Source organism: Patella vulgata, chromosome 3 (assembly GCF_932274485.2).
Source record: "Patella vulgata chromosome 3, xgPatVulg1.2, whole genome shotgun sequence".
NCBI classification, from domain to species: Eukaryota; Metazoa; Mollusca; class Gastropoda; family Patellidae; genus Patella; species Patella vulgata.
Window position 1 is genome coordinate 25,929,944 of NC_065881.2, and position 24,179 is coordinate 25,954,122.

Genomic DNA, 24,179 nt, shown 5'->3' on the forward strand with positions numbered 1-24,179 from the left:
ATACATAATGATACTATAGTTATCTGAAAAACAATTGAATAGTTTCAGTGTTGGACTCCAGCCTGCAGGCCGCGTGGATTTCCAAGAATCCCAGTCTAGGAAAACCGACGTTAATCTGTGACGGGAAAACACGTATCTGACGACGGGATTAAAAGTTTGCAATTTTTTTTATGAGTTTATATGAATTTCGCTGGAACATGGACGCAGATAAAACCGACGAATGTATTGTACATAGTAGTTCACAGGTCGTATTGGTAAATGTTAGCCGGGAAAATTTTTGTAATAATCTTAGCGGCAGTTTGTAATCAAATTGGTTTAAAGATATACTATTCAAAAAAAGTAGGGGATATTTGATTTTTAAGTGTTATTAAAGTCACCTAATGAAACTGACGAAGAAAGAAATGACAAAATGAAATGAAGTTCACATTCATCGATTTATTCCAAATGATCGTTAGACTAAGTAAGGCACAGACTGACCATTATAAGGGTAAAATGATACCCGGGGTCAAACAGCAAAGTTACCACAGCATCACAACCAAGTCAGTAACGGGTAAATCCTCCTCTGTTTGCCAAACAAGCATTGATCCGACGTGGCATACTCCTAATGAGACGTCTAAGGTCATTTTGGTCCAGATTGTCCCATTCCTGTTGCAACGCAGCAGCAAGTTCTTGGACATTGGCAGGACGTTGTTGACGTTGACGTAACCTCTGTCCAAGCATGTCCCAGACATGCTCGATGGGGGAGAGGTCGGGACTCAGTGCTGGCCAAGGTAATGTGGTGATGTTCTGTTGTTGGAGGTAACCTGTAACGATCCTGGCCCTGTGACATCTTGCGTTGTCATCCTGGAAGATGAAACGGCGGCCATGACGTCGTGCGAACGGCACAACATGGACTGCCAAGATGTTGTCCCGGTAGTACTGGCCTGTAACACGCCCTGCAACAACATGTAAAGCCGTTCTTCCAGCAACAGTGATGCCTCCCCACGCCATAACAGAACCACCCCCAAATCGATCATGTCTGATGACGTTAACGTCTTGGAAGCGCTCGTTTCGACGACGCCACACCCTCCTACGTCTGTCCAAAAAATCAACAGTGAACCTTGACTCATCTGAAAACATCACATTGCTCCAGAGTCGATTATCCCAGTGTTGACGATCCCTACACCAACGACGTCTTGCCTGAATGTGATGATCTCTCAAACAAGGGATCACGCGAGGACGTCGGGCGCGAAGGTGACCCCTATGCAGTCGATTCTGAATCGTCTGGCCACTCACTCTCACACCAGTGTCTGTTTGAAGACGAGCGCTGATCTGATTTGCTGTGATGACACGATTTCTCAAGGCCAAGGTACGGATAAATCGATCCTGGGCTTGAGTTGTCGCCCTTGGTCGACCTGAGCGTGGTCTGTCCTGTACAGATTGTGTATCACGGTATCTGGACCATAGCCTGCTTATGACAGACTGAGAAACATTCATCGTCCGCGCCACAACCGCCTGTGTTGTGCCGATCTGTAGCATGCCAAGGGCACGTAACCTTTCATTTTGGGTAAGCCGACGCATATCAAAATTTGTTTTCTGGTCACTAAAACAATTAAACTGATGTTTCCACCCTGGAATTCAATGCCACAATGACTGTAACATTCAAAGTCAGAGTCGTGCAAATCTTGGGTTGGACCCCCATGATGATCCCAAGCATCACCTGCATTCCATGCGGTAGCTATAGGTGCGTTTGGGCGTCACATGTAACTGGAAATGTTTCTTCTGTTAGGTTCTATAGTGACTTTTTTCGTAGTCATTTGCATATTTTAGTATTATGCCCCCAAAATCAAATATCCCCTACTTTTTTTGAATAGTATATATTTGTGGTGATGCCCCAAATTCTAGATATTCAATTGTTTTTTTTTCAGACAACTAGTATCATTATTTATAGCATTCGTTGTAAAACTAATTCGGAGAGATTTTGATTTAACAGTTTTTACGTATTTTTGAAACGGGTTCCGAAGCGTTTTGGTTCTGTTATGCAAGATCATTTTCGACGTTCCAAAGTAAAAGTTCGGTGCTAAGACCAGCTAAAGATAAATTTTAAATGTTCCTATTATTACTTAGAACAGGTTTCGCTTTAGTTTTTATATTTTACGTTAACATTTATTACTTTAAATCTTCCTGGTGCTAAAACGGAAAATGTGACCTTTTGACCTCTGGGGTCACAAAAAACAAAGGTGAATTTATCAAGTTTATATTTTTATTGAAAGTGTGATTACTTTCGATCATTTTCAGCTTATTTTCTTGATACAAGAATGACTGCGCATACATTTTCAGTGCAAATGAATCCATTTGACCTTTGACCCCGAATATCTCGAAAACACCCCAACGGCCGACTGATTACCACTCGGCATCGTATTCTTCGCAAAATTTTACTCCAGAAAAGTTGGGTCTGGTTTTTTGGCCATTTGATGGACACACCCCCGCGCTGAGCCTCCAGACTATCTAGAATTTGGGGCATCACCACAAATATATCTTTAAACCAATTTGATTACAAACTGCCTCTAAGATTATTACAAAAATAGTTCCTTTGGGTAACTATTATCAAAGCTTCAACTTTCGGTTTCTCTGGGGCTTCTCATGACAGATATCTACTCGGCTTCATGACTTCGCATTTCGGTTAAAGTAAACAACACGAAGCCAATTAGCGCTTTGGTTTCTTAACACTGATTATTTCTTGCCTTCGAGCGACGGAGCTTGATTTGGACCATTTGTTATTGGTTCTTGGCCTCGCCACCGCGCATACTCATTGCGCCCGCAACTCTGAGCTAAGAGAGAGAGAGAGAGAGAGAGAGAGAGAGAGAAATGGGGTTTAACGCCAACTCGACACAAACAAGGTCATTTCGGGACTAACATATGGTTTAATTTTATTTCAACAATTCGCTTGCGCGTAGGGATCTTTAGCAGTGGGAGGAAACCGGAGGATCCGGAGAAAACCCACGAGGTTGGACAGGCGACCCTACTCTTTGTCACGTACAACCGGGGATTCGAAACCACGCCAGTTGACTCAATGACAGGCTTTATTATACAGCGCGCACGTGCTAACCATTCGGGCATCAACCCCCCCCCCCCCCCGAGCTAAGAGGAACAATTTTCTTTGTTTTTAGAATATATTCAATGTTTATGTTTGACTTCCTGCACCACAACTCTACCATTCACCCTTAATCACATGTTTTTGTTTGTTTTTTTGTTTGTTTTTTTGTTTTTTGGGGGGTAGGGGCTATTGGTAATTGATAATCCAAATATTTGTTAATATAAATCTCCTGATTTGTAGGTCATGTACATTATCTAAGGTTATCTTAAAATAAATAATAGTGAAAGTAGTGTGCTATTTGATCTTCAGTTGGCTGTGTTGTTTCCTGTTTTGTTTTGATTTATCCCATTAACTAATCTATACTTTTATATTTGCTTTGTAGATTCGGGGTGAAATCCTGTGATGTTAGATGCATTCTGGATTATAATATAAATATTGTTATAAAGAGGTTGAGGGTCGCGGTGGCTCAGTCAGTAAGACGCTGGATCTGTAACAAGAAGGTCCAAGGTTCACTCCCGGTATTGGCCGAAAACGTTCCTCGAGATATTCCAGCGCGACTTGCCCTTGTCAGAAGTGCAGCGTCTTGTTGTTCAGATGGGACGAAAAAAAAAGTCCCGATTTTCTCATTAGCGAGCATATAAAATAACTTTTGACAGATGGAATTCGAGTTAAGAGTAGGCCGTAGCGCCGCTGTCCGGGCAACATTTTCCTCACAGCATACTGTATGGCGTAAACCCATCTTCATTAGCCCAAGTCGATGCAGAAAAGTAGGGTGTTAATGCCAATTTCAATTGATTTGGAAAGAAATCAAAAGACAAAGTGAGAGAGATGGGGTTTAACGTCCACTCGACACAAACTAGATCATTTCGGGACTAACATATTGTTTAATTTTATTTCACGAAATCACTGGCGCGTAGGGGTCTTTAGCAGAGGGAGGAAACCGGGGGACCCGGAGAAAACCCACAAGGCTGGATAGGCGACCCTACTCCCTGTCACGTACAACCGGGGAATCGAATCCACGCCAGTTGACTCAATAACAGACCTTATGATGCAACGCGCACGCGCTAACCATTTGCCCCCCCCCCCCCAGTTGGACGGTAAGAGATATTCCTAGCACAATGTGCCACTGTTAGAAGTCTCCAGTTATAGTACATATTCCTGAAGCTGTGGCCCAAAATATCCCTATCTAACCATTGCTGTACTTTGAACCAAAAGTTGGACGTTTAACGGAGCGTGTTTATTTGTATCGCCCAATCAAATGTGTCCTATCGCCCATTGTTGGATGTCGTAGATGGATTCTATTCAGTCTGTTGAAACCACTGATATTATGTAACACGACAGTCCGACTCTTTGATCTGGGGTCTTCCAATAAACTTTAGACAGTTGATTAAATGTATTAAAGATGGTGAAAATGTTGTTCGTCTGATTCGTGGACCAACAGATGATAAATGGATTGTAGCTCAGTGGGTTAGGATCGCTAAACTCGAGGTCCCGTGTTTGATCCCTGTGTCTGCCGAGAAAGTTCAACGTATAGTTGTTCGAATAGGACGAAAAAGTGAGGTCCTGTGTATACATTGGCGTGCACGTTAACGATCCCTTGGCAGTTGGAATTCGGTATGAGTGAGCCGCAGCGCCGCTATCCCGGCAAAATTTCCCTCATAGCACACTGTATGGCGTATGCCTGCCTTCATTAGCCCAGTCGGTGCAGAACAATAGAACGTTAAACCCCATTTCATTTCATTTCATTTCGATAAACGAATTCCTCATAAGTGTTTACGTTTCGGCCGTTTCGGATAGCTTCGTTTATCACACAATTACTTTTTTTTTCTGCACTATTCTACTTTGAGCAGATTAATCGCTGTAAATACATTTCGGACGCATTTTTTATACCTTTTCAGTTAAATTATTTAGATCTCTGGTCAATCCCAAGTGATTTGTTAGGTTGTATTGGATTAATTTTTAACCCGATCGTTACCTCTGTGATAAATTGGGATAGGAATCAGAAGTCTGTCCAGCAGTGGTTGAGAGGAATTAGGCATAATCAAACGAAGCAGTGGGGAGAAGTATTTGTAAAAATCGCATTGAGTTAGCGTCGAATGAATATACCTTAACAATATTCATTTCAATGTAACTAAGTTGGTTTAAATAGGGAACGGCTTATTAAAGATACATTATGGAAGATAAGATAAAGAGTTGGCAGTTCTCACTATACTAGTTAAAAGCTAGATAACGTAGAGGCAATTCGCTGAAAATTTCAGTCAAATTAATCCACTATAAACCGAGAATTAAGCGATTGAAATTTCGGCCTAGCCTCGATCAACATTACTAAAGTCGGTACGATAAAAAGCATAGTCTCGATTATCCATTTCATGATTAAATCATGAATGAAAGTTGAGCAGCAGATCGGGTCATAATCCAATAAATATCGCAGGCTAGCGTTGACATCGAGAGTTGATTATGGTCTGGATAAGTTATTTAATGTCTAATTAATAATTTAGATAACATTTCGGGCCTAAAGAAAGACCTGCAATAGGCAGGTTTAGCTCTTGCATAATGTATGTTTAAACTGGTTATTTTTCAATCACAGAAACACACATTTTAGGCAAAAAAGGAATGGTTTTACAGGATGAAAAATCTATAGAACTATTTTGAAGCAGTCTGTATGTTTTGTTCAAGATGAAAATCTATAGCACAATTATTATTCTGAAGCAGTCTGTATGTTTTTTTAAACAATGTAAAATATATAGAAATATATTGATGCGGTCGTTAGAATATATTTGAAATCTTTAATTTAAAAAAAAAAGATCAATTTGTGCCGATAGTTCAATTCCAAGTTTAAGATTTCGATTTATACATATATTTAGACATATTTTATAAGGTGTATTATTGACATAAATATGAAACATGTCAGATTTGGTGTACGGTCTGTCGGCGATTCGCGCGCATTTCAGCCAATGTAAATTTCATTCAGTTCCATTTGGCCTTGAAAAGGTCTCATTTACTGCATAAACTGGCAGGATCTCCCCTCGATTAACATTCATAAGATAACAGGCAGTTTCCGATCCTAACTATTTAATACCAGTTGTGTATTATTTAACTAATTAGCCAACTAAATTACCCCAACTATAAAAGGAACTCGAGGCATTAACAGGATGTCATTTCTATTTGGCCATAATATGTTGTTCTAGGTTATATTAACAAACAGAAATTATATATCCCGAATTGCATGAACAGAAGCAAGATTAAATAGAGTAGTAAAGTGCGTTTTTAAAAATGGTGAGTATATAAATATTATCAAGATTTTTATTAAATGTTTTAAGCTCGATGTTCACAGATGAAAATGAGTTTAAAGGTATCATGAGATGACAAAGACAAAGGTATGAAATCAATAGAAAGTAAAGACTTAGTTGGCCAAAACATGCCAAGTATTGATCGTTTGTAATGATTTTTGGGTCAAATTGGTTTTGGTAAATTTACTTGATTGTTTATAGTTTGCCAAGGTATATTTGTCTCTTAGTCTGTGATAACGTACCTTTAACGACAATAACTATCACTACTCCACTTAAAGTAGCTATATTATTATTAGTTGATAGAAACCAACCATACTATACTGTATTATTGTCATTATAAACTTGCTGAATCTTACAAACCTTCACTTTTCTCAAACAGAATGTCTTTTATCGAGACATAAACGATGGGTATCAATCAAATACGGAGCTTTAAGTGTTAGTATTTCTAACAATTATTTTTATTAAAAGGTGATAATATCAACAGAATATTTTGGCTTAAATAAACACATTGCCGCTTTAAAAAGACAATTGGAAGAAAGCTGAAACAGATTTATCAAGGTAACCGATATCAATTTTGGGCCTCTTCTGAGTCGTGCCCTATGACAACGATCACCTCTGCCCACGCCATTCATTACGTTAAATATTCCACCCGAGATCCTTGTATACAGGTAAAATTTAAAAATATGTTTATTCATTTTTTTTAATTAATGAGTTTGGTATTGTTAATGTTTGGCTTTTTAAATCGAGTAAAATTTATTCAGACTTGTAAGCAAAAAACACATCTATTGAAAAATACATTTTTATTGCCAACTTCGCTATACGAAACAGAATACAACGAAATAAGACGTTTTAATAGCCGTTAGGGAATAAATTAATACATAGCTTTAAAATTTAATGAAGAAATGTTGAATAAGAATGTGGAAGATTAAACTTAATTAGAATGTTATTTTAATGTGTTATGAATAACGTGAAAATGAAGAAGTTCTAAAATAAAATATACACGCGAAAGATAAAGTGTCACTAATTCTTGGTTTAGTTTGTTTAGGTACTTCTCTCGTTCACCAAGAAACCCGAAAAGGTTGTGTAAAAACCATGAACGTGGGTTCCTCCTTGGTAAAGCAGTCGAATCCAGATGCTGTCTCCAGCTTGAAGATTGACGATGACGCCATTGCTTCCAGACCCGTGAGCGTCATGGGCTCCCGAGTACATTCTGCCAACTTCTTTATCGTTAACAATAATGGCGGTTTCTACTTTTGTGTTGTAACCAGACAAAATGGTGGAGAAGAGGAAGTAGGTACCGGTGACAGGTGTGGTAAATTTACCGGTCTCTGAGCTGTAACCGTCACCATTGTTGGTCACAATCGTATCGAAGATGACAGTATCCAGTGGCTGTAACTCTCGGTTGTAACTGAGTTTAGCAGAAAAAGAAACTTCTGGTGTTATTTTAGCTTGTAAAGGTGTTGACGATACTGAAAAATAAAATAAAACAAAATTAACAAAGCTCTTTATTATCATACAATTTCTTTGGTTTCTATTGAACCGGGGTTTCTTAATATATTGAACCCAGTCGGTTCTGCAAGCAACGGCTTGTGTTGGTTCCTATACATGCATTAAATAGGCAACTTAATTCATGTCATCGTTACACACTCAAGAATTATATTCGTTATAGCAGTTGTGTATTTATTGGTATATACAATGTATTTTATATTGAACACGTACACATGCCTTACAATTTATACAGTTAAATCTTCTTATTTCAGAACAGAAACATGATATTATTCTTTTTTTCTTTCAATAACCCTGCGGGACAAAACTGAATTCGAAGTGTACCTGATTGTAAAGAAATATTTAAATTTCAAGATTGTAAAATTATTAGATTGCAAAGAGTGTTCATTTTTCACAATTTTACCATGGATCATCAAGAATTGTGACTCAAACTCCCAATGTTATTGTTGTTAAACTAAGTCATCTGAGATTTACAGCATTAACATCCGGTATGTTGTTTGGGGAAACTGCTTAAAATTTACAGACAATAAATAAACAAATAACCGACGAAACATCTACACGGATTACATGCAAACAGACTTGTTCTTTTTAGATTTAAAAAATAAATTATACATTGGGCTGTTGGTTCAGTACGTTCAGGGAATACTTAGAATACATTTCCCTATTATCGAAACTCAACGTATAAATAAATAATGCATCTTCAAATACCAATGGTATACAAGAATGTCAAATATAACAAGAACTTTTATATTCCGAGAAATATCAATAATCAAATTCAATAAGTAACCAATGGAAAAATTTTGATTCAACATTTCAACAAAGAGTGACTGCTTGTTGTAACCATCGGATTTTTTTAAATCGTTCAAAATTTATTTTAATAGCGTGTATGTCAAACCTGACATAAATGCACACTTTTGTGGTTATAACTTCTTTTGCATTGGTAAGTATTTCTTAGACAGTTCATGGTCATTCTGCACACAGAGAACTATCTACTTTGCGACTAGATCTCTGCCCTGAATGACCAACATATTCAAAAGGTTGTATTTTATCAAATGCAAGGACTGAATAAACATTGTCAAATTTATTAAACGGAAATATACTTCTTAAATTTTTTGAAGTAACCTTAGTGTTTTCGACTCGTTTGTTCTCAAGCGGAGATATTTGTAACTTGCGTATGGCTTAAGCTGTCACATGGGGAATGGGTAGGTTTTGGTTTGTAAAACAACAGACGGTTACTGTATTTTATTTTCAATATTTAACGACGTTGACGTTTACTTTGTTGGTGTAGCAATCGAACAACATCGATTTGCACTTTCGCACAATTTGACAGAATTGACAGTTTATTCAACGAAATCTAATGTGATTTGATATTTTAACAGAAATTATTAATATTTATTGGCTCCAAAGTATCTAGTATTAGGTACAACGGGAGTGTACTGGCAACGCTTTGGTTATATGACAATATCTTCCTTTATTTAATTTGAAATTAATGTTTATCCCAATATCTTCCATGTTCCTAAATCAATCCGAAACATAATGATTGATTTTTAAACAATGTACCACAAAAGACTTCAAGTAGACTGTAGAAAATAACTGTAAAATTATTGGTAATAATAAATAACCCAATTGATGTAGCTTCTATATATCGCCTTAGTTTTCGTTTTTATGCGCTATCAGGATGCTGGTAATGTCGAAGACCTGGGGTATATCGAGCTGTGCTTACTTTTCCATTAAAATTGTTTTAAATACCTGCGTACATTTCAAAATTATAAGATTAATTGTAAGTTTATATGTTAAGGGTTCGTAGAACTTCTGTGTATTGTGTTATAGTACCAGTACCACAAGGAAATTCTAGAGAAATAAATGGCCTTGTTTTTTGTCTAGTCCGACCGATTTGACACCACACACTGACAAGTAAAGCCCGGACATCCCTGAGTTTCTTCATGAGCAAGACCGGAATTCGTATCTGTGACTTTCTGATTGTCAGAGCAATGTCCTAATAATACTATCGACGTGGATTACACAAAGAAATGGAGTTTAAAGGTGGCACAAAAACCTTTTTAACTGAGAAGTAACTTCGACAGTTTGAAAGTCACAAAGTAGCCTAGCGGAATCGTTGTTCGAATAAACTGTGTTAATCTAACAAATTTTCTATCATATACCGAGTCTTTTGTGGAAAGAAGACTTTAGAATACCGTATAAACTGTTTTTACAATCTATATGTATATATAAATAATGAAGCTATATACAAACTATCAATACAAACGACCAGACGAATATAAAAATAAGTTATCATAAAGTAATACACAATTACCATGTTTACCACCTTAATAGTAAGTGCAGGGGGGGGGGGCTGCACCACACACAAACAATTACCCAAGACACATTTACGGACAAGACACGATACGCAGAAATCACAGATTGTTTTTTTCTTTGGAAAAGTTCACCTATATCAAAAACTATTCACTTTTTAAAGGGGCATTAGGTAAGATTAGATAACGAGCTGACAGTTCTCGCTTTAATTGTTAGAAAATAGATAATGAAATGAGAATTTGCTGAAAATATCAGTCAAATTACTTTACTCGGAGCCTAGATTTCGGCGATACAATTGTCATTACTACCGTTGTTTCGATAATAAACAATGTCTCGGTTATCCATTTTTACGGTAACCGCATCGACCACAAAACATATTTAAATCTAATTATATCGCAGCCATCGGATGACATCAAGGTTTGATTATGGTCTTGGTAAGTTAATGTCTAATTTAAATAACATTTCAGACATAAAAAAAGGCCTGCAATAGGCAGAATTAGCTGTTGCATAATGCCTGTTTAATAATTAATTATTAATCATTAGTATCGCTAACCTCGGACACAGACAGAAATATAAAAATCAACTCTCATCAAAACGATTATTAGAATAATATCAATGCGTAGAATAAAATCAAGTAATGAACGCTGGAATATTTCATGTGAATAATGTAGGAAGTAATACGTTTGTAATAAAATCATTATTCGTGATTTCTAAAAACCAAAATTTTTAGTGACCCCTTTACATATTCAATGTCTATGTTATTAAACATTTTCATTACCTGTAACTATTGATCTATTTATTATATGTCTATGGTATTAAAGATTTTTATTACCAGTAACTATTAATCTATTTATTATAAATTACAGAAAGGAATCAATAACATTCTTTCTTTACCTCTTTTTACGTCCTTGGTTCCGTTTTGGATGGAATTCACAATAGCTCGAAGAGCTTGCAGCTCCGATACGTAGGTTTCCATTGTTCCCTTTAGCTCTTGTCTGGCAGCAACTTCTTTCTGTAAATCTTTGTTTAATGTTTCAATCTGGTTGGAACACGAACAATTGTTGGTTCCTGCAACCCATGTGTTATACCTTGTAGGGACAGGGAACTTGTCCGCAGAACACATCCCAATGACGAAACACACTAAAAGCACTTTCATCTGCATCTTGAAACGAATTTCAAAATATCCAAAATGAACACTTGTGGTCTGATACACGAATTAAAACAGTTATATCGTATTCCACTGATTGGTTTTAGACGTCAATCTGTTTTACATTTTGGTCCTGATCCACCTTTTATACGGGCAACACGAAGTAAACAAACAGTTGTCAGAAGTTTTCAAAACTAAACAAAATGGGAAGTCAACATTGAGTCAATAAAGTATCTTGTAAAAACACACAGATCAGTAGACAAGCTATCGTTAGATCTAGCCATCACCCAACCAAACAAACCAAAAACACACAAAACACTCCACTCTAATAAAATGGTCAATATTTATTTCCGATATGCTCCTTTCTTTCTCCTTGTTCGGGGATTTCGACAGTTAAACTTGCGAAATTGTCTAGATTATATTCTGACTATGACTAGAACCCCAGTTCAAAGCGACATATGGCTTGACAAATAAGGGTGGCATATTTTGTATCACTGAACTAAAAAGACGTAAATATGACGTTCTGGTGAAATTTTACACATCCATCGATTACAAGTTTTATCCGTATTTTCAATACCCTGTCTTAAAAAGTCAGAAATAATAGGGATTAGTTAAGTTCTGACAGTAATTCAACCAGAAACAATATCGCCAGGCAATAATCAGACCACAGCTTAAATCATCCTTATAATTTCATTATACACATGACAAATCAAAGGTTTAGTTAAGTTATTGCACGTGTACAATGAAGAGCCATGATATACAGCCAGATTACTCGTATTTCGTTTACAAAATAAAGATATGAGATGTTGACCTAGCAACTAAATATATCAGAAGATAGTACTAGCGATAGTGATATTGAATGTAATGCAAAATAATAGAGGATGGCAGAACTTAAAATATATTACTTAATTCTAAACATGTATGCACCTCGAAAAATATTAAATTATTTTGATCAAGTGAAATATCCGAAGAACCATTATTAGACTGTTTGTGTTGATGCATTCTGTTGGTAATGTGTTATAGTTGTATTTCCTGCATAAGGATCTTCAATGTTGTGCCCGTGCCCACATCGGCAGGTTGGGGAGTCGGTTATGTGTCTTAAAAATGCATGTCCATTAAATTCACGGTTTAATAGGCGAAGTCTGGAATGAAGGATTTGAAATTTTCTTTTGCCAGTATTCTTCTCTAGGTAAAACCACAATTATATAATTTTATATCAAATTAATTTTTGATAACAAGATTATAAACTTGGGAGAATAAACGTGAATTATATTTGTTATAGCTGAATTTAACAACAAATCACTATGGAATGCTTCTTAAATTGATGTAAATTATAATAATAATACAAATAGACATGATCAGGTTTGACTGTGTATGATTTATACTTTAATGTTTTCATCGCATATCAACCTGTCGATATTCATAATGACAAATCTAATAGTTAGTAATGCTGTTTTGTTAATATGATTTACTTATAATTGGTTAGTTTCCAATATAAATTGTATAGATTCCGAAAATTACATAAACCATAAAGATCAATGACTGAATGTCCAGAATGTCATTTATGGTGACAATACAGTATTTTATAAAAGCATGCCTAACATTTCCTTACATTAGGCAACATCCGGTTAATCCTTGTGATCGAAGGCCAAACATTTCCTCCCTCATCATTATGTTCTATCGTTTATACAATGGTCGGCATGTCAATACCATTCTAAGGTACAATTTAAAGGTTATGGTTTCAGCTATCCGATACACTTTTCACGCCTATATGCACTATTCAAATTTAAATAAAGTAGATTCTACGATTGGCGTGATATAAAGTATAATATAATTTAACCTCTTATACAATAAAGAAGAGGTATGCAATTTATTCATACATCCAACTGACTAAAAATTTTGTCGGAAGTCAAATATCTTACAATATCTGCAACATAATCTGGGTGATAAATTAGTAGTACTGGAAATTTAAACAAAAAAAACTACGTTTTTGGCGGAATGAAATCTTAGGAATGCAACAACAAATACATTGAAAGATTATAAATAAAATCAAAGATGTGTGTATGTGTGTGTGGGTGTATGTTCGCCCATTACGCTTCGTTGCCGCGATCCACCCCCACATGTGGTATTAAATTAACTAGCATAACCCCGTGAATGGTTTAGACCATCGAATTTGGGTCCCGGGCAAATTCATGCTTCGTCACCGCCCTCCACCCCTACGTATCAAATTAACCAGCAATGACCCCTTGAATGTTTTAGGCCATCAGATTTGGGCCCCGGGCGAATTTGGGCACTGTGCGAATTTGGGATCCGGGTGAATTGGGCCCCTAAGCGAATTTGGGCACCGGGCGAAGCCGGGTATCGTGCTAGTGCAGAATAAGATTAGTTGAACAATGAACGTTTGTTTTAAACATAACTACAGCAGTTGAGTGATGTCTTTGGTATGTCCAGAATAAACTTATTTAAGAATATCACTTGAACACGTGTTTCTTTTGTTATTTCAGACATCTTGTACGCCCCGGATTAAAATGTTACTGTCATTCCTTTCACAGCTAGCGATAGTCACCAAACTGAGAGATAAACGAAGAGTTCCGGGATTTACTTGTGTGTGCCGAACGTGTCTGTAACGTTTGTAACTGTATAATAACGATCTTGGCAACGATTATCACTCATCTACTAGGGGCTAATTGAACAAAAGAAATTACTTGTCATCAATATGCCATCTATTTAACAATGCTTTTGGTGACTCGTACAACAAAAATATCAAAGTCTAAAATTCGTCTTGTTAATCTTTGATTCGTTTGATTGTTTGGGAGCTTTCTATAAATAAGATGGCAAAAATCAAAAGGTATTTTACCATGGAACATACAGAGCTTTAAAATCACTCTTTAAATCAAATAGACTGGCTTATCACGACGCTTTGTTACATAAGATTAAAAAAGTCCACGTGTTCACAATTGGACGAGAACACTTTTATTAACGTGCACTAGTAAATGTCAGCCCACCTTTTTGGGTATTAATGGATTTTAATTCAATCAGTAGATGAATAAAGAAATATTAAAAATAACATGCATTGCTCTCGTTTGATTGCCATGTCATTTAAGTAATGTATGTATGTTCTACATTATAGTATGTACAAATCTTCCTGTCAGAATATATCGTCCTAATAAAGACGCCTGTTTTTTTTTTATAGTAACGATGTCCTTAGTATGTAATTTATAAAGATATGTCGGGGGGTAACTGCGTATCATCATTAACAATGCTCAAGCTAAAACTAACGTGAATAGACAGAGAGAAGAGGAAATGGAATTAACGTCCACTCGACACAAACTAGGTCATTTCGGAATTACCATATGGTTCAATTTTATTTCAATAATTCGCTTGCGCATAAGGATCTTTAGCAGTGAGAGGAAACTGGAAAACCTGGAGAAAACCCACGAGGTTGGAGAGCTGATCCTACTCCTACGAACAAGCTGGGAATCGAAACCACGCCACTTGACGCAATGACAGACCTCGTGATTTCACACGCACGCGTTACACAACTAGACCCTTGTTACTCAACCATATGGTACTTTACCCCAATCGTATTACCTACTATAAATTGATTATCTAATATTTATCTATCATTTTTATTCTGAAAAAATGCTAGGTTTAATATTTCACTGAGCCTTGGTTGATATGTATAAGAATTTTAATAATAGCATTCTTATTTTTATTACAGTAACTTACACTATGTTTAAAATTTATCTAAAGTCTTGTGAGTGCAGCTTCAGTTTGTTTCTATATAGCAGATTTCTGTACACGTTACTCAACATTGATTTACCAAGGATCAAATATTGACTTGACCTCGGATAACCAGGTGAAACAACAATGGGGTTAACGTGACGTCAACATTTAACTACGCATTACAAAGTATAACTACTGCTGGATTCTGCAGCTGCATGATAATCAATCTTCATATCGTCATATCATAATTTAAAGATGATGAGAATTATTAACTTGGACAATTCGAATTTTGATATGACGTCACAATTCCAAGATGGCGATTATGGCGTCATGTTCGGTTCCTGGTGCATATGGTATTATCGCACTTGATTCTAATAAATGATATTTTCTTCAAATATATGGATGATCGTGTCAGATGTTTTTGTAAACATTAAATATATGCTCCCTCAGGTACACACCATGTTGTAGTTTGCTCTGCATTATTTTCTGTGTCCATGTTTTGTAAAGCGTTATTCTTGCACTGCACAACCTGACCCGATAGTTTAAGGCGATACTTTGCAGTCGTATTGTTTAAGTGTGTTTGCCCTCGGAATTAAAAATATTATTTACCGCTCGCAATTACCAATCCTGCCTTCAAGAAAACCAATACAATCAATGAATGTATAAATTTACACAGGGGAATAAACATTAGAGGCAATAAACAGTAAAAACCAAAAATGTTATTTTAATAAAGCTATGTCAAGTTTAAAGTTAAGGGCAACTATTAAAAGCCAGAGGGTATCCTGATAATATAATTTTGGATGCTATAACAAAGGCCCGTTCTTTTAACCGAGAAGATCTTCTAAAACAAAGGGAACAAGAAAACAATTTGACAGTCTTACCTATTATAACTACATTCAACCCCTACAACCCAAATGTTTATCCAAATGTGAGAAACTATGTACAGGCGCTAGACACATGTCCAAAACTAAAACATGCTCTAAAAGGTACTAAAATGATAAACAGTAAACGGCTGAGCAAAAATCTGAAACAACTGTTATCAAAAGCGTGCTTTATTGATCAAAAACCTGTGTTAGGTGGAAGTATCACGAAATGTAATAGGCCGAATTGCGGCACATGTTCACACATTTTGGAGGTAAATTCATTCACCTTTAGGAATAACTCAAAATTCATAATAATGGAAAATATGTCTTGCGCCTCTAGAAACCTAATATATGTAATAACATGCGCTGGTTGTGGCGAAGAATATATTGGTCAAACGGGGGATGTATTGAGAGCAAGAGTCTGAGTACATAAACAACAAATTAAAACCCCAAATTATAGATGTATACCCCTTAGCGCACACATAGATGAATGCGCAAAGAATTGCAATCCCCAGTTCACAATCTGTCCTATATACAAAACGCGCACAGAGAATGAAGAGCTGAGGAAAATCAAAGAACGATTCTTTATTGAAGGATATACCCCTAAATTAAACTGTAACTAACATGAAATCATGTTGACGTCACATTTACTCGTATGACGCCATGAATCACGTCCCTTGCCATTGTTAACGCTATACCATTAGCAACACAATGTATAAGTTACCCTAATGATCACTATGTTGTGAAACCGGTTGGTAATGAATTTATATGAAGATCAATCTTCAGTTTGTTATTTTTAAAGAATATTGAAGACATAAACCATGAACATTTAACTTTTACATCTATATATATATATTAATTTAAAGTAAATAAAGTACAAGTACTTCTTTGTTTACGGTAGATAAATAAATAAACAAATCCGTCCAGATAAAAAATTCTCCACTTTACTTTATTCTGACATACATTAAATCATATAAGCTAATATATATATATATATATATGGTACAGGCCTACGCTACCAAACAAAAACAGTTGAATAAAATGGTTCGTCAATCGTGTGCTATAGGTTCTTGTGAAGCAAAAACATTACATTCACAAGGTATTAAATTTTTCTATCTTCTGGACTTACAAGATGATATTAAAAAGGCACGGAAACGAAAAATATTGAAGACAAGGAAAGGCCAAAATGTGCTCGTCGATCACGTTTAGACATTAAGTTGGCGGAGACAAACGACATTTGCCAATGATAATTCCACGAATAGCAAATGGGGACGTTATTTGGCCAAATGAAACTACAAGTCGGCGAATTATCGGTACCCCCCCCCCCCCCCGAAAAAAAAAAGAAAAATAAAAACCAACAAAAAACCCCAAAAAAACCAAACAAACAAAAAAACAAGTAGATTTCGGACAATTTAAAGTGCCAGAAACACTTTGCAAATTGCAATGTGATCTCCGAGCACATTTTGGTCTTGTCTTGTTTCCAATATTATTCGTTTGCAGGCCTTTTTAATATCATATTAAGTTCCGAAGATGGCTATAGTCTTCTTGCAGGCCTTTTTAATATCATATTAAGTTCCGAAGATGGCTATAGTCTTCTTTTTAGGTCTTTGTATGTATAATAAGAATGTCTACATTATCGATTTATCGGAGATTTATTTGCATGTAGGTTACTATCCTCAAGAGTAAGAATGTCGAATTTATCGATTTATACGATTTAATGTTTTACTCTCATATAAGCACCAGATAAGAAACATCCAATATTTGATGAATATCAAAGGCATTTTTGTGAGGGCTTTAGCACCATAGCTATCTAATAACGTGGATAAATACAAAAAGTGATCTTATTCAGTTAAATTTAAATCTGTTATAATTGACATTCAATATTTTAGCTACTGAATACTTGTATTTCCCTCGTGGAGTTCAACATTGTATTTTATATTTTCACTGTGAAGAAGAATGTATTGACCAGACCAAAATAAGAGACTAATTTCAAAACGAAATTGGAATCTATTTGGAATAGATATTTGACACATGTTGATATAACGGATTCAGCTGTGTTCTTTTACCTGGAAGAATTTGATCTAGGCTTCTAAAAATGATTAGTGCTTAAAATTTAATCTTATAATGATGACGCTATTCTGGTGTATTTTGAATGATTGGCGTACTTTTCACATAGCATCTTGCTCTAATAAAAGATGTGGAATTCAATAATGTTGGGATTATTATTGAAAGTAATGATCGTTATCTATCTGGATAGGTGTACGAGCCGGGGGAGGGAGCAGAGGGGATGGTGGCTGCTGCCCCCCCCCCCTCACAACCAAGTTTCAGACAGTCAAACTCAAATATTTCGGGCAGACGGGGAAAGGACAAAACAAAATTATGACATACTTTTGTTAAGAAAAAATAATTTTGTACCCCCCTCCCCCAAAATAAAACAAATAAAAAAAACCCCAAAAAACAAAACAAACATACTCATTTCCAGAACTTATATTTTTCAAAACATTAACTCATTTTCACACCAATCACACACTTTAGCATAGACTACGAGGCCATTCATCCCCGGTTGTACGTGACAAGGAGTAGGGTCGCCTGTCCAACCTCATTGGTTTTCTCCGGTTTCCTCCCACTGTTAAAGACCCCTGCGAGCAAGCAAATGATTGAAATAAAGTTACCCCCCCCTCCAAAAAAACAAACAAACCATTATGTTAGTCCCGAAATTACCTAGTTTGTGTTGAGTGGACGTTAAAACCCATCTCTCTCTCTCTCTCTCTCTCTCTCTCTCGAGGCCATTCTTATATTTTCTATGCCCATGCGCGACACCTGACGTTTCGGGTTTAGACCGATATCTGCTATTTACATTTACTCTGGTTTCCATTTCAGTATATATCTACCATTTCAATGACCAATATCACGTATTCCTCTGTACCCATACGCATGTGAATCTACTAGCTTGCCAGAGATATTAATCAATACAATATAATGCTATCATTAATTATAAGAGCAAAAATTCAAGCAATATTAATACACGAGTTGAGGGACTATTTTAGGTGTTGGGCTCTCTTTCCCAAACATTAGACCCATTGATTATCACAGGAGCTAGATAGCATTTGGAGTGGTAACCATAGATCTTCAATGGTTTTTCTTTTGAGCCTACGAAAAGTTAAAAATTACAGCCCATTTGTGAATAAAGTTTATATTTTGAAAAAATAAATGCACTACCTAATTGTCAACATTTTACAGTATCTGGTCAGTATGAAATAGATCTCCTGTAATATCAAAATAAGTTTAGATATAGCGTCATAAAATCCGTTGTCATTTCAGTGTAAGAGAGAGAGAGAGAGAGAGAGAGAGAGGGGAGAGAGAGAGAGAGAGAGAGGGGGGGAAATTAATTTGCACGGATTCTTGATTGTTTGGTGGATAAAGCACTTCATAATTCATTAAAACGTTGACAAAATAATCGAACGTGCATCTTTGTAATGACGATTTTTCTGATTGCTGATTGGCTGAAATCCCGGGGCCCAGGACTTATAGTTGCAAATTGTCCCAAACTTTTCACCGGCGCTGAAATCCCGGGACCCAGGACTTATAGTTGCAAATTCCCCCAACCTTTTCACCGGCGCATTAATATGGCGGTGAAAAGGACCAAGCCAGCGAAAACAAAATAATTAAAAGTTATAAAAATATTTTGATGCAATCACACATGGAAAGCGAGGTGTGAAGAACTGCCATTATTCATTTTATGTATTTTTAAATTAGTCTGTGCAGAAAAATTACCACCACTAAGCCATAATACGGATCCCAGTATTTTTTTTTAGAAAATTTATTTGAATTCGAACAAGAAATTTTACATGGATTCGCGTGCTTTGTTTTTTTTTTAATTCCAGATTTAATTTATGTTCCTTTTCGAACACCGACACCGCGTTCTGGTTCCACTTTGCTATAAGTGTGTTTGTTTGGATGATTTTTGCCTTCTTTTCTTATTGATTCGGAGATTTTCGATTATTCCTTTTGTGAAAGTTTTCTCTTTTAGTTGCGCTTTAGTCAACGTCGTATTTAGCTCGATCGGATTTTAATATTGGAATATGCAAGAAACATAATTATCATACTGATCTTCATCACCATCGTGTGTTACGATGGCAGACAGAACCGAATTTGAAAAACGCAAACGAGCGTATCGAAAAAGGGTTATTTGTTCAGAGTGTAACAAAATGTTTGATTCCGATTACAAAGATCATCATGCTAAAACAAAGCACAAGGGTATAAATGTGCGGTTCACGGTACTGGGGACCGTGGATGCGAAACAGCCAGCGCTTGGTTTCTAAGTTCAAAAGCCTGACTCTCATACTAGTGCAAAAGATAAAAAATAATTAGACATAAATAACCAAAACACCAGCAAAACTGGTTTCGATAAAAAAAAAATGAAGCAAAAGCTTCTACAAGTGGTTTGCTTGGAAAGAAAAAAAAACAAAGGCAGATTCTGTACTGACATTGGACTTACCTGACCTCACAAGTAATAAATACATACTGACTACAGTCATGCATGACAAAGCTCAACATAATACACTCGATATCACTGTAAACAAAAATTCTGATTCATTTGACTGCATTTGACTTCAAAAAGTAAAATCGACACAATCCGGATCTACTTGTGATCATCCATTTGCGTCCGAGGGTGCTGGGCCAATACAACCGTTAATGAGTGAATATGACCCTAACCGAATCGGGAATGACAAATATACTCGTGATTTCAGGCCTCAATGGTACAAGCAATATCCATGGTTGCAATATTCTGTAGATTTAAAAAAGGGGTTCTGGCTATGCCTGTAAAGTGTTTTTAAAAAATGAAAAATTTCCATTCGTGAATTGGAAAAAAAGATTAACGACTTAATAAATATCACAGAATGAACTCCATTGATTAGCGATGGAAAAATGGATGACAGCTAGGGAAAATAAACGACGGAACAGTTCAGTTCTTGTTCAGCTGGATAATGCGCATAAAGAAACAGTGAAACAAAATCGTGAGTATATAAGAGTGATTATTGAGTGTTTGGCGTTCATCTCCCAACAAAATATTGCGGAGCTAGGCCACGGAGAAAGGCGAGATGATATCGGCGGGACAGCGGATATCAATCGTGAAAATTTCTTCGAACTGTTACATTTGAAGTGTACATGTATATTCTCTGGTTAGAAGACAAACTGAATTCACAATTGGATCGTCATTCTCAGAGCACCACTTCCGCTATACAAAACGAACTTCGTAAGATTATTGCCGATCAAATCCTCGAACGAATGACCACCGACGTCGGTAATAATAAAGTCAACATCATCATGTAACTACGTCAGCGGCATGCCACGACTTACGACAGCTCAGAGGAAACGGGCGCTTGGAAGACTCGACGCATGCCATACTGACCAAGCCGTTGCCAATCACTTACAGGTTTCAGCAACGCTTTCGGTCCACCAACACCACGGATGATCGCCCCCAAACTGGTAGACCAAGGGTTACCACAAGGCGAAAAGACCGCCATGTTCTGCGACAGCACGTGCTGAATCCCTTCACAGAACTGTTCTGTTCACAGATGAGAGTCGGTATTGCGTATCAACTGAAAGGTTGCAGGGTCAGAATATGGCGTCGACGTGGCCAGCGTTATTCTGATCAATATTGCAAAGCATAATGGTTTGGGGTGGAATCGGCCTGAACCACAGAGTGGGTCCTGTGGTGTTCCAAAATCTTGGTCCAGGGAGAGGAGGCGGCATCACAGCAGTGCGCTACATTGATCAAGCTCTCAGACCCCACGTCATCGAAACAACGTTTTCCAGCATGACAACGCCCGTGCCCACATCGCCAGGGTTACTCGGGTCTTTCTACAGCAGAACGGTGTCAACATTATGCACTGGCCAGCCCTTTGGCCGGACTTAAACCCGATTGAACATCTTTGGGATGAAATTCAGAGGAGACTTAATAACGTCGTACCGAGACCAAACACAGCCGATGGATTGCGCCAGGCTTTTCTGAGAGTGTGGTTCCAGGTGCCAATGGCGTTCATCAATCGTATGGTCCACTCCATGTACAGACGCTGCGCTACTGTTATTGACACTCGCGGTGGACACACCAGATACTGATGTATAGATTGTGTGATGAATAAAACCACTTTTTGGTGATACGGAAGTGGATCGAGGCCATTTGAAACTATCTCTAAGATCGCTCAGCGTAACTAGGTGGCCGTGTCGCTTGGAAACTGTCCACGCTGTCGATCAGAAATTAGAACGGATAGTAAAAGCTCTCCTTACCCTATCCAAAGATAAAAACCCCAAAACTTTCAGTTACACTAAAACCTAGTTGAACGCCATATGTGATTTTGAATTCATACTAGGTATGTCCACACGGAAAATTATTTCATCTAACACCAGTAGCCTCAGTAAATATCTACAAGGTAAAACATATAGATGTGATAACTGAATGTCACAATACTACTCTAACAATTACATTGTCCCACTGATCAAAGTTTTAACAAAATTAGTAATTGGATACAGGACAAATCATTTTCTTTTTAAAATACGCGAGTACCTTGTAGGAAACCACCTGTCCGCCTCCAAACCCTAGTAGGCGAGCTCGCCAATAGTGGTCAATCATTGACGCCTAAAACGTACCACAGAATCAATACATACTACCCATTACTTGCAAGAGTGGTCAATGAAATTGAATTACGATTCCAGATAAATGACCAGGACATCTTGTGTGCGCTGGGTGACATTTGTCTCAGTAACGCCGAAGCCCCCACTTCAATTAAATTCGAAAAAGTCGCCAATTTCTATGGTGTGGACCAGACATTGCTTGAGGCGGAACATCGACTTTTCATTAGTTTCAAAAATGATCATGATAATATTAAACTGAAAAAGCTTCTGGTGTAATCGGTTCACTGTATGAACATGAATTGGTTTAACTTTTGCCTCAGTTTTCATAAGTTGCGACTATTCTTGCTGTTATTCCCGCAACTTCGTCTTCTGTGGGGCGTTCTTTTAGTGGTCTACGAAGAATGAAAACTTATCTCCGTAGCACAGTGGCACAGGATCGTTTATCTACTATTGCGCTCATAAATATAGAACGGTTATATACTAACACAGTAATGGATGAGTCAATGGACAGGATTATAGAAATTTTTGGTAGGCGTAATAATCGCGATTCATACTTCTTTTACAAATCAAGAAACACTTTCAAAATTGTTATCTGTGTCTAAATAAGGCTATTCGTGGTGAGAGTTTGTATCACAATGGAATAATTCGGAGTCCAGTTATTTTATCCTTCAAAGTAACCCGGTTTCCAATGCGTATTGGTAGATTATCGACTTTAGTCTAACTGGACCATGACATATCATACCCAAACAAGACCGTAATGCCATCAAGAAGATCTAGAATTCATTCTATCCAGTACGCAAAAAATTCAGGGAGTTACACACCTCTCTGAATTAGTTTAGGGCAATGACGTCTCCTAGTAGCGTATTTTGACAACCCAATCAAACATTAATTCCTGGTTAGTGCTCTGTGTAACAATATTATGGCCTCCACCTAATATCGGTTCCAAATTCTTGATCATGAAATACATCACGTAATTCAACGGACTGGTCATTTATCCTTGTGGTTGTCATGAGCACATTATATCTTCTTTTGACGAAACTCCACCAACGGTGATGGAATGTATAATGTTGTACAGATTAGGTGATAGAGCCTGTCGGTATGCAAGGTATGGACATATTTATTCCATATTTAGAATTTGGTACTTTGGCCAGTCTATGACGTAAAGCAGTTAGGGGTGTTGGTACCTATATAAGAGACAGCGGAGATTAATTCGACAAAACCCTCACAGACACTCATTACAGCTATAATCAGGACTATTTTCTACGAAACATTACAGAAGGCTAGATCAATATATATTTAAATGCAAATACCTATGCAGGTTGTGATATGATAAATAGTCATGGACACTTGGCATGCTTTGAGCGGATGTTCACAGATGAAGAACTTATCGCCCCAACAGAACCACTGAGCTGCGCGCGCGACACGCAATAGCGCCATACACGTGGGATAGGTTCATTGTCACTTTGACACTTCAAGGAAGGGTTGATGAAAACTGCCGCGTGCTGGTTTATCCTATCCATGCTTGCTTTTCTATCGGTTCTTGCATAAGATTTACTGTTTAGCGTATCTTGCTATTAGTGTGTTACGTTTAATTTGCAATGAGACGTCTTCAACATGATGGA

General features: G+C 37.0%; 1 protein-coding gene across 1 annotated transcript; it reads right to left on the reverse strand.

The window, feature by feature from the left end:
* Positions 1 to 7,151: 7,151 nt before the first annotated feature.
* LOC126814915 (heavy metal-binding protein HIP) lies at positions 7,152 to 11,468 on the reverse strand. The gene is made up of 2 exons (XM_050540363.2): positions 11,080 to 11,468; positions 7,152 to 7,835 (listed from the first exon to the last, which is right to left on the reverse strand). The coding sequence occupies exons 1-2, from the start codon at positions 11,345 to 11,347 to the stop codon at positions 7,408 to 7,410; spliced, it is 696 nt and encodes a 231-aa protein (XP_050396320.1). The 5' UTR covers positions 11,348 to 11,468; the 3' UTR covers positions 7,152 to 7,407.
* Positions 11,469 to 24,179: the final 12,711 nt, after the last annotated feature.

Bases quoted from the DNA above. Each gene is read 5' to 3' on its own strand.
- LOC126814915 (XM_050540363.2), bottom strand. From the start codon at position 11,347: ATGCAGATGAAAGTGCTTTTAGTGTGTTTCGTCATTGGGATGTGTTCT. The intron at 7,836-11,079 runs GTAAAGAAAGAA...TTTATTTTTCAG, and splicing joins AACCAAGGACGTAAAAAGAG to TATCGTCAACACCTTTACAA.